The sequence below is a fragment of the Malania oleifera genome, chromosome 13 (assembly GCF_029873635.1).
Source record: "Malania oleifera isolate guangnan ecotype guangnan chromosome 13, ASM2987363v1, whole genome shotgun sequence".
Taxonomy (NCBI): domain Eukaryota; kingdom Viridiplantae; phylum Streptophyta; class Magnoliopsida; order Santalales; family Ximeniaceae; genus Malania; species Malania oleifera.
In genome coordinates, this window is record NC_080429.1 from 45,820,499 (window position 1) to 45,833,398 (window position 12,900).

The 12,900-nt window shown below is 32.1% G+C and overlaps 1 protein-coding gene across 1 annotated transcript; it reads right to left on the reverse strand.

Annotated features, from left to right (window-relative positions):
- Positions 1-1,521: 1,521 nt before the first annotated feature.
- LOC131146360 (uncharacterized) lies at positions 1,522-3,012 on the reverse strand. Its single transcript, XM_058095935.1, has 2 exons — positions 2,712-3,012; positions 1,522-2,271 (listed from the first exon to the last, which is right to left on the reverse strand). The coding sequence occupies exons 1-2, from the start codon at positions 2,844-2,846 to the stop codon at positions 1,828-1,830; spliced, it is 579 nt and encodes a 192-aa protein (XP_057951918.1). The 5' UTR covers positions 2,847-3,012; the 3' UTR covers positions 1,522-1,827.
- Between the last annotated feature and the right edge of the window lie 9,888 nt (positions 3,013-12,900).

Consider the following 12,900-nt stretch of genomic DNA (forward strand, 5'->3'; position numbering starts at 1 on the left):
TAAGATTGGTTTAGACTCCAACTATACGAGATGCCTTTTATATGACAAATCTATGAGACTAGTGGATCAAAGCAAACAATACCTCATCGGAGTTGGACACAAAACCGTTACACCTAGCCTATTCTAGCCTAGCCATTGAACCAAACACTCCTTTGCGGTCTTGGATATGAACCTAAGGAGAAGGTAGAGCTATTATGAGTAGTTGGTAGCTTAGATTTCAAACTATATGTTTGATTGAGTGTGAACTTAGACAACTTAAAGTAATTGACTATTTTAATTTTTGTTCAAATTCCTAAAAATCCAAATCTGTTGTCAGAAATTCATATTTTTAAACACAAACAAGTGTGTAAATACACATATGCACACACAAATAATAACAAGCTCATCATTCCACTTTATTTAGTTTAGAAGCAAAATAATTAAAATTACACCTTATTCATAAAATTGCTATTTTATATACTGAATAGTTTCTAATAGTATACATGGGATTCTCTTTTTAGTGTCTTTTTTCAAAAATATCAAATTGTTGGGGATGTGACTCATATTTTGAGTGGAACACATGCACTAGGAAAGTATCATGAAGCAAGGAACAAGAGAGAAGTTTGCAGGAAGAAAATCGTCGCAAGTTTACTCGAAAGTTTGAGGGATAATCGTCAATGATTTGAGTGAAATTGTCAACGATTTTAGGTAGAATGCAAAGGAATTCTCTCGACTTCAAACAGTACATTCGGCACACGTCATGAAATTCGAACGGGAGATTAGGGGATTAGGAGATTTTTGAGGATTTTCCTCTAGGGAATCGCTATAGATTTATTTTAGATGCAGTCTAAGTCTTCTGTATATATAGAGTTAGTGTTTAATCATATTTTGTAACCTTATTTTTATAAGCTTGATGTAAACTTCATTGTGATAGTGAAAAAATTCAGTTACAGTTCCAATGGACATAGGCAAATTGTCGAACCACGTAAATATTGTGTCTTTGATTATTACTTTCATTGTCTTTAATTATTACTTTCATTGATTCTCTTTGTGAATGATTGCTTATTCTGTATTGTTTATCATTGAATGATTACATTGCTTGTTCTGTAATTGTTTCGTGAATTTGTGCGAGGTCTTCCACTGCGCACTCGCGACCAACACAAATTTGTCCCTATAATTGCTAATGATTATTTCATAATACTCATTGAGCTAACCAAAACTATCTCAAAATACTCTTATAATTTTGTCAAATTTATCCTTATAATTATTCATAATTATTCCAAAATACCTTGTAACTATGTACAATTATCCTAAAATGCTCTAATACTATTTGATTGTATGCTACTTTTTAATAATTTAAAAAAAAAAATTTTAAATAAAGAGTTGTAGAGCTTGTACCCATGCCTAGTTATAATGAAAAATATTGACAGTTTATATATATATATATATATATATATATATATGTATATATGTTAGCACGATAAAACAAATAATAATTTAAAATTTATATAAATTCATAAAAAAAAATAGGGCAAAAAATAATTATTCTTAATTTTTAATATTATATTATTTAATTCAGCCCTATTTCATAATTTCATTACAAAATTTATTTATTCCGACAAAATGTAACCTAAGTTCTCACTTTCCCTGCCCAATTTACATGCCTTATTTGTAGAATGAAGATTGTAACACTTCCAAGTAGCTAAGAAAAGAAAAGAAAAAGTAAAACGCGTGGTCCTAATTCCTAACACGAGCACAGCATGATTTTAAAGATAAAAAATACTGAAAAACATTTTGTGGGGTGTCAGATCAGCAGCAGTTACTTTTGGCAAACCCACTCATTAGTAATTAATCGGCCTCTTGCAACCCGCCCAGAACAACCGATGCGACGAACAACCCGGCCGCCGCGACTACGAGCGCACCCGCCACCAGCGCTTGCACCGCCACCAGACCCACCGAGTCATCCGGGATCAGCACCACCGCCAGGATCGCCGCCGTGAAGATTGGCAGCACCGCCGAGGCCAACGCCGACGGCGAGACGCTCGCGGCCCTCTCCAGGAGGCTGAGCAACCCCAGCTGCTCCGCCTTCGAGAAAAGCCCCGACTTCTCGATGGACGACAGAGTAAGCCCTAGCTCCTCCGCCTTGGACAACAGCCCCGCCTTCTCCACGGTGCTCAACACCTTCTTCGCCTCCAGCTTCTTGAACACGTCCACTTCCACTTCTTCGCTTCCCTCCACGAATATTCCGGCTCCATACCACTGCTTCGACCATTTCTTATCGTACCTGTTCACCTGCATTCGGTTTGATTTCAATTTGACGGAAAATGTTTGCCCGGAAATTCAATTTAATGCAGCCAGATCCCAGACGGATATTCCGTATTTATTTGAATCGAAGGACTAGATCAATTTTAGGAAAATATGGAAATTCGATGTAGTCAAAGATTAGACATTAAAGCTTACAATCAATTAACTTGTCGGAAAAGTTATCCAGAAACTGATGCTATATTACTATTGTTGTGATTGCGCGAAAGATAAAGAAATCAATCTGTACTGTAGAAGAAAAGTTGAGATTTTAAATAATTTAGGAAACAAGAAAGGTAAACCTAGTTTCTGATTTGTTTTTGTGCTTAGTTTTCTCAAAATTCAGGTTATTTAGCAAATTCTGCTATCTATTTTCGCAGGAAACAAACGGACGATAAAGGACTATGAGAACCAAGTAGATGGAACAATACCTTCTTTTTCGGTGCCATGGCGAGTACTCGGAGGGCATTACTGGGGAGAAAGGCGGGACGATATGGAGTTCTGGAGAGAAGGGAGGCTTCGAATTTTTGAAGAGAAACAGCTGAGGAAGCGGCAGGGACCGCCATTGACGACTGCTGCGGATTTTTAGGGACTGCAAAATTTTTCTTCTATTTTCTCTTTTTTTTTTTTTTTTTAAAAAAAATTTGTTTAATTCGATGAGCCAGGGAATGTCACGTGGAACTCACGTTCTACCCTATCTGTTTTATAACATCAACCAATCAAAATGAGGGCACGGCGGCACCCCTATCTTCGGCAATATATATGTACGGTGCATATGCATCTTATCATAATTCTAAGTAACCATGCACGCACAATTCGAGTTTTTTCCCCTTTTATTATTAAAATAAAATAAATATTAAATAATACTTTATTTGAGAAAAAAATTCTCAATTTAACACGCATCAGGAAACGAGAGCCCCGGTCAAGAAAATCTAACAGCTTCGCCCTACGAAATTTGAAATGTCACCCAGTATGCTATTGACACGTTGTAGAAATCTCACAGGATGGTCTTACGAGATTTTTCTGGGAAATGGCATGGCATGTGACACGTGGAAAATCTTACAGGTCCATCTTGCGAGATTTGCTTCGTTTGGTTTTCCCCATCCATTTCACTCGCGAAGCTTACAGATGACCATTTGCAAGCAGAGCGTCGCAGAGAGGACGACAGGAGAGCAGGTGACTGTTGGATTAGATTGCAGGTGATCGTTCGAACGGCTAGACAAAGAAAGTTATTTAAACTCGAGAATGGGGTACACATTTTTTATTTACCGTAAAGCAAAATAAATTTTCTTGAGTTTGATTGGTTTTACTGAGTTCAAATTTTTATCATTGAGTTCGATTTGTTGCATTTGGGTTCATAGCTGCATCCGAAAAATTGGAAGGTCAATTTTTATTTATTTGCATTTTTTCTTTTTCTTTTTTCATGTTCTGTGCCTGTGTTCACAAAATGTTATTAGCAACATCAATTTGTGTAAGGTTAAAACACACAGAATGATTAAGCATGATAATTTGTGTAAGCATGATAATGTTTAATTAAATTAGTTCTTATATTGTCAATGTTTAAGCAACAAGTATGATTATGCTTAATTAAATTAGTTCTTATATTACCAATATTTACTTTGCATGATTTGTGTGCTATCCCACTACAATATAACTTATTATATGACAATTTGTGTAAGCATTCAAAATTTGTATGTACATATTTAACAAAAATAAAAATTACTTTTAAGTAACCTTGAATTAGTTAGAAAATATTTACATGTTAATCGTAAATATAAACAATATTTCTTACATTATAAAAAATTTTAATACTCAATTAATATTATTATGTTTGTAATAATATGTTAGAAAATATTATGTTAGAAATTTGGAACAAACAATGAGAAATTACAAAATTTGACTATTATAAACAATTTGGAATAATTGTAAATGTAAGTAATAATTCTTACATTATAAACAATTTTAATACTCAATTAATATTAATATGTTTGTAATAATATGTTAGAAAATATTATATTAGAAATTTGGAATAAACAATTACAAAATACAAAATTTGACTATTATAAATAATTTGGAATAATCGTAAATGTAAGTAATATTTCTTACATTATAAATAATTTTATTACTTAATTAATATTATTATGTTTGTAATAATATGTTAGAAAATATTATGTTAGAAATCTGGAATAAATAATTAGAAAATACAAAATTTGACTATTATAAATAATTTGGAATAATCATAAATGTAAGTAATAATTCTTACATTATAAACATTTTTAATACTCAATTAATATTAATATGTTTGTAAAAATATGTTAGAAAATATTATGTTAGAAATTTGGAATAAACAATTAGAAAATACAAAATTTGACTATTATAAACAATTTGGAATAATCGTAAATGTAAGTAATATTTCTTACATTATAAACAATTTTATTACTCAATTTTAATCTTATTCCAATTTTAATAATTTGGAATAAAATATGATATCCCTTCAAATTATGTTATTAGAAAATACAAAATTTGACTATTTTAATAACACTAATTACATTTTTCTATGTTTGTAAAAGATATGATATATAATACAAAGTCATACTAAATTTATTGAATTAGAAATACATTGCATCATCTAAATTAGGGGCTACATTCATACAATTAAATGGAGATTTAATTTTGCATAACACTAAGAAAACTTATATGGTTATAATAAGAACAATTTTAGATATTTACAAGTTGGATTATCAATCTCGAAACTAAAGTAGCAAAACTATGTGCCTGCCTCCATTCACATTTGTAACTAATACTCAGATCTTTTTTTTTTCTTTTTTTCTTTTTTTTTTTTCTAAAAAAGGACGGCACCTCCATTTATTTATTAATAAACTCTCACTTTTTGAGGAAGAAAACCGTGGTTACAAGTTAAAACCAACCAACCAAATTAGGACAAACAAAATTAAACATAACTAACAAATGAGATAGAAATATAAAAACAACCAAAAACAAAACGAAATATACCAAACGAAACTCTAGAGATGAACTAACGACGTGCGGAAATAAGACCCCACCTATCCATCCTAAAGATACCTTTCAAATAACGTGGTAGAAGGTGTTGTTCTTCATAAATTACATTGTTTCTCATTTCTCATTCTTTAGTAAGAAAATCAGCCGCACTATTGGCTTCCGTATATTAATGCATCACTCAGATCACTTAAGAATAAATACTTAATATCTTATAGTGAACAAGGCAATTGATATAAGTACTTATAAAAATAAGTAGTATTAGGATAGTCACTTTTATTATAAGTAGTAAAAATATGTTGTTATCAAGTGAATACATTATAAATTACAAAGGTAATACCTAGACAATTAACACTTATCACTTATACATACAATTTTGTTTTGCATAGGTTTTTTTCTTTCCCGAACGCAAATCAAAATGGCAGGAAGCTCAAGTAGTGCTCTGGTGACAATATTGTTGTATATAGAGGGGAACATTACAACCGGAGACGCTGGTGTTAGTTATATAGTAGTCCGCCAGTTCGACCTATTCGAATTGGCCATAGGTGTAAATTACATAAATTGTATATGAAAATATACAAATATTTGCATATTGATCCAGATCAATATGCATTGCGGGTGACCGCAAGATATCCTATGTAAGGGGACAAGACACCTGATGCAGATGACTAGCAAGGAAAGGGCAGACATAGACGACAACCACCACGACCGCGGAGACGACCTCGCTGCGGCACCGAGTAGTTTAGCATTATTTTCATTTCATTTTATTTGTATGTATATCATTGATTATTTTTATTTCATTTGTATAGTATTGATTATTTTTATTTCAGTTGTATATCATTGATTATTTTCATTTCACTTGTATAACATTTGATTATTTTCATTTCATTTGTATAGTCATGTGTCTTGTGCACACTTCATACTCTTGAACTTGGTCTTTGAGTTTATTTATTTATTTATTTTATATGTCTGCTTAGTTGTTTGTTTGTTTTTGTGTGACTAGTTATTATTTTGTTCCAATAAAAAAATTTGTTTGGCAGGATATTTGACTTATCAACTATTGTTCAAATTAATGGATTTCAAAATTAACTCAAGTGACTATAAAAATCAAATTAAATTGAAATGAATAAAATAACTTTTTTTTTAACTAAATAGTGAAAGATTAAACCTTTACTCCAAAGAATTAAATATTGCCAAATGTAAAAAATGACACATAATAGTTATATATATGTTGCAACATGTAAAGTGCGGAAACCTTAACCCAAAACGACAATGGATAGAAAATTTTTGTTATTCTAAGTTTGAATGATATCGCAACATTTAGAAGTGTTTGAATTTGTTATAATTTTATTAATAATAATTTGAATTTAAGACCTATATTTTGAAACCATACCCATGGAGGTCACGGATGCAGATTCGAGGCATGGAAACAATCTCTTGCAAAAATATAAGGTAAGGCTAAGTATTATAGGCCGATTGTGATCCACTCCTTCCCTAAACCCCACATACGCGAAAGCTTTTTGCACCGAGCTGCTCTTTTTTTCTTTTTTTTTTTTTTAAATCATACCCCGAGTCTCTAATAATATTATATATTTTATATCATTTAATCTAACATAAAGTAAGAAAGAAGTAGATATTCTCATGTCCATGATAAAATTGAAAATAACTATTTCATATCTATTCCTTATTATGAATTATAAAAAATTTTAAGATTTTTATTTGATGTATGATAATAACATTTTTTTTAATACAAACTCCTAAATTTTTCTATTATAACTATTTTATTCCTATGAATAACTATTTTGAAAACCAAAACGTAACCTTAATAATCCTACATTCCATATTTTTTTCATTAATAAAATATCAAAATGATAAATCTATTGTCAATCTATAAGACAATGCTTTTATATTTTATATGTTTCATATATGAATTTCTCATTGATATAATTAATTAAGGGAAGAGAAGATGATTTTCACTGTCATTTTTCTTTTAACATATTTCAAAAAAAAAAATCCCTCGAAATTGACAAATATCCATTTAATCAATGCTGACAGACTACCATTAACTGATTCTTAAGAGTACGTACTTTTTTTTTGGTAACCTGATTTTATTGCTTTCCTATCTTCATTTTACAATACCTAATTCATCCTTCAATAAACTGTAAACTACGCCTTCAAAAAAATACTTTCAAGGTATAATAGTAAACCTAATTGTACACCTCTCAAAAAATTAAATAAAAAATAAAAATTAAAAAATGGGAAACTTGGGCATGTCCTCAAAGCTTTCCTCAAAGCTTGTGTAATATATAACCAGTGTAGGGGGGGATGTGTCTTAGCCCTTAGAATACATCCCAACAATCAAAACTTAAAATATACTTGTTGAGGTTTTGTGTTTGAATTCCGAGAGAAGCAGGAAGGGATACGAGATAAATAGGGTAAGCAAATCTCGCAAGAAGAACTTGCGATATTTAATTGGATAAGAAGCAAATCTCGCAGCTTGGTCCAGCGAGATTTGCTTACGCACCTTACCACGCATCACCACCAGGAGCGCTAGACGTTTAAATCTCGCAGCTTGGTGCTGCGAGATTTGTTTATGCACCTTGCCATGCGTCACCACCAAAAGCACTGAATGTTTAAATCTTGCAGTACTAAACTGCGAGATTACGTGAGCATCCGATTAGGAAATTTTTTCCTAAATAGAGTATTATTTAATATATTTTTTTATTTTAATAATAAAATGGGAAAAAACTCCGCACAATTCATGTCTGTTCTACAATTTTAAATTTATTTTTAATTAAATAATAAAAAATTATGAGTAATTTCTCAAATAAAATTAATTTATTTATTTACTTATTAAATGATAATTTTATTTAAATTTTGAACTCTATAAAAGAATATGGGTATTTTACAAATAATAAAGAAGAAAAATAAAAATTGGATACTATCTCATCCCTCCTTAATTAATTGTATAAATATTTATTTTTATTGAGATATATAATTAACGTGTCTAAGTACTATGTGTCACTTTTCAATTATATATTGTGTTATGTTAATGTGTGGTAATTGTTTAATATCTTTTCAACTTCTTAGGACGTTATCTTATTTTTTTAAAAAGCTTTTAGACTTTAAAGATAAGGAAAAATTTATGTTAAAGTTTTATCATAGTGATTAAATAAAGTAATACTCAAAAGTGTAATTATACAAAACATATATAACTAATTTTCGCTCCATCGAGATATATATGTAGTTTATGTCTAGGCTATACAAGGAGAGGCTGCACATCAAATACAAGCATATCTTTGTATCTTTTTTATAAAAATCTTAAGGAAGGTTCATGAAATTCTTGAAATCTTATGACAGGTTATTGGGATTTTTAAAAATTCAACAAAGGTCAATAGAATTTTTAAAATCTCAAAATTGGTTTTCGTGTTTTTGTCAAATCTCAAAAAATGTTAATGTCTTTTACCTTTTACAAATTAAGCAATCAAAAGATTTTTAGTATCATGCTAAAATTATCTTTAATCTATTTCTACTTTTTTCCTAATATTTATGAGTTTGGATTTGAACTCTTAAATTTGTGTAGGTTTCAAAAAATCATAATACAAAATTATATTGAGATTTGTGCAAATTCATCCAATCAAAAGTCAAGAGCCAAAATCTATGCTTTAAACATAATTTTTTCATATTTACAATTTTTTTAGTGGTTAACTTTTATAATATTGTCCATAAGCTCGTAGCAGAGTTTTTCAAACTATGTTTGGGATGAGAGAATGGAATCCAAATACCTTATTTGACAATTCTATTTTTTAGGATTTAGATAAGATGTAACATAAAATTATATTAAAATTTGTCCAAATCCAAATTCAAGGTAATAATCCACGCACCCAAAAGCATCATTAAAAACAATGTGGTGATAAGCTATTATGGTATTTCTAATAGCTGCTAGTTTCAAACTCTTAGGCATGTGCCTTGATTAGTATTTTTATTTCTTGGTTCGAGACCATGAAACATAATTTTTTTACTAACTTTTGCTCAAATCCATATAAAACTAAATGCAAGACTTAAGATCATACCCAAATACTATTCAAAATATATAAGAGTTAAAAGTTTCAGCTTTGAGAAATGTCGAAGCTCAAATCTACATAAATCTAAATATAGGGCTCGAGATTCATACTTTCAAACACTATACAAGATGTAAACAAACTAGAAATTTTAGCTGTTAGAAATGTCAATACTGGACAAGATAACGATAACGTTTTTTCGATTAAAAAGAATTGCCTACAAGATAATGATGACAACTTACTAAATGATTCCAACTTTCTAAAAATAGCTCGTATTATTTTAGTGAAAATGTTGGTATGAGTTGTCATTGTAAACAACCAAGAGAGATTTGAGGCATTTGAAATTTGTAACATCCCATAAATCAAGGTGAGAGATTTGAGGCATTTGAAATTTGTAACATCCCATAAATCAGGGTGGTTAGCTTGAGTCTAGGAGATGAAAAATTGTATAGTAAAGTTAAGTTTTTTATATATAAGAAAGGAAAGACGGCTGAAAAAAAAAAAAAAAAAAAAAAGGATTAAGAAGGAGTAGAATACAAAAGACAGATTTTTTATAGAAAAAACTATATTGTCATCGCACAACATAACACAATTTTAGTTGTTGAGCATTCAGACAATGCAAACTATCAACTTTCAAATTTAAAAAATTGACATCAAAATCACTTTCTAAATCTCAAGTTTTGCACCTTTCTTCATCTCATTCAATGTGCTCCTATCTTCTCCCATCTTTTAATTATGGTTGAATCCAGTGAAGCTACAGTCATATTTTCTGGCGAAAATACTCATGTTGTCTTAATCAATACATCCACACTTATTACTTCCAAACTTTCAAGCGGCTGAAACTATTCAATGTGGAACTCCCAGATGACAAATCTTCTTCTTGGGTATGATCTCATGGGATTTGTAGATGGAACTCAGCCATGCCCACCAGTTAATGATCCAAAGTATAAAATTTGTATTCGTCAAGATCGACTATTGCTTCTTGCTATCCAAATAGTTGCCACTGGACCAGCAGAATCAATTGTATCTCGATGCAAAAATGTCAAGGAAATGTGGTACAAACTCAAAACTACCTATGCCAACAAATCTAATACTCGAATGGTTAGTCTAATTGATTACCTCACCAAGGTCAGACAAGCAGGAAAGAGCATTTCTGAATTTATGCAAATTATTAAAACCATTATTGATGATCTTGCTATAATTGGGCACAATATGAGTGATGGAGAAATAGTGGTACATACACTCAATGGTCTCACCGATGATTACAAAGAACTCAAAGCTGCCTTACGTGCAAGAGAATCACCCATATCCTTTGAAGAATTAGTAGACAAACTCATGAACTATGAAACGAGCCTCAAGCAATTACACTCGACAGACTCTCACATCACTGCCCAATATTCACAAAAGCAACGCAACAAGAAAGGTAGAAACGACACCTTCAATTCCTTTCTAAACCAGTCTTGATTCAGAGGAAACAATAATGGCTAGCTAAGGAACAACAACAATCAGCTCCAATAGAATTCCTATAGAAACCATGGCAACCCAAATTTTTCCAGCGGTCTATAGACTCAAGGACTTTTGTCAAACTACTCAAATCAGACTTGGAGACCTAACTTGAATGGGAATCAACCTCGAGTTGTCTATCAATTGTGTGACAAGCCTAGTCATGTTGCCAAAGTATGCAGATCACATTCCTTACCCATCACTTTGGCCACAAGCCAACTTCACAACTCATGACACTTCGAGTAATCAGTTAGGTAGTATAGTTGACTCTGGGGCATCTCATCACATCACCTCATATTTGCATAACCTATCCATTCACTCAGAGTATGGTGGCAATGATGACGTCATGGTTGGAAATGGTAATAACATTCCTATCACTTATATTGGATTTAACACTCTTAATTCATGTGATTCCACTTTCAAACTCAATAATGTTTTATGTGCACCTAACATCAAGAAAAATCTTCTTTCTATCTCTCAATTTTGCTCTCAGAATAACACCTCTATTGAATTTTTTTCCTAATTTTTTTTTTTCTTGTGGAGGATCTAACCACGGGGGCATCCTTGGTGTAAGGCCGGAATAAAGGAAACTTTTATGAGTGCCCTACTTCAGTTAGCAGAACAACCTCTTCACCACAACACTCGGCTCTCATAACAAACCTGTCTAGATCCAAACTTCCCACCATTAGTCTCTGGCACAATCGTCTTGGTTATCCATCCACCAAAATTCTTCATCAAATCATTACATCTCATAAACTACCTTTCTCTAAGTCTAGTTCCTTGTCTCATCATTGTAATGTATGCTTATGTAATAAAAGTCACAAACTTCCTTTTGGCGTCTCGTCCTTAACTTGTTCTAGACCTTTGGAAACTTTATTTTTGGATGTTTGGGATCCTGCTCCTCTCCCCTCTTTTGATAATTTTCACTATTATGTTATTTTTGTGGATTACTTTACTAAATACACTTGGTTGTATCCTATTAAGAAAAAAGTCAGATGCTTCTTATGTATTTGAACGATTTAAATCTCTTGTTGAAAATTATTTTTCTACAAAGATTAAAATAGTTTATACATATGGAAGTGGCGAAGCCACCCGCCTCAAACATTTTCTCTCATGAGTTGGTATTCAACATCTCAAATCTCCTCCTCATACCCCAGAACATGTCGGCACGACTGAGCGTAAACATCACCATGTTGTTGAAACTACACTAGCCTTTCTACATCATGCATCTGTTCCACTCAAATATTGGTCCTTAGCAATTCAAGCCGTCGTTTACCTTATCAATTGAATGCCCTCTCCAACAACACGTAACCAATATCCATTCTCTCATCTCTTTAAGCAGTCACCTAATTATTTATCCTTGAAAATATTTAGTTGTCTATGTTATCCATTGTTGCGCCCCTACACCTTTTACAAACTCCAACCATGGTCCCACCCTTGTATATTCGTTGGCTACTCAACTCCACATCATGCCTATATGTGTCTTGATCCCTCCACCAATAAACTCTACATATCTAGACATGTCGTTTTTGTGGAACACACATTTCCCCTTCATAATATCAAGTCTCACACTGCATCACCTTTCATCTTACCTTCCTTCACCAATTGGTTATCTAAATCAACTCAGGTGTCCATTCCTACAACTTCTCCTAATCACTTCCAAGTGCCTGTCACCTCCATCCTTGAGTTGAATCTACATCTCCTCCTCTTACTTCTACTTCACATGGTGAGTCTTCTCCTTATCAGAGTGAATCTCCCCACCAGGCCATTTCATCCTCGGGACCCTCTTCCACGCCTCCACCATTGGATGCATCAACTCCTTCCCATGTAAGTATCTCATTTACAATTCCAACGCAACCTTATCCTTATAATATCAGGCTACGCAATAAAATTACAAAGCCAAAATGTATCTTTGACCTTCACACAACCACCACCACTCCCTCCACTATTGAACCTTCCACGTTCAAACAGGCCTAGCAATACCTCTCCTGGCGACAAGCCATAAGCGACAAATACAATGCCTTACTCTCCAATCACACAT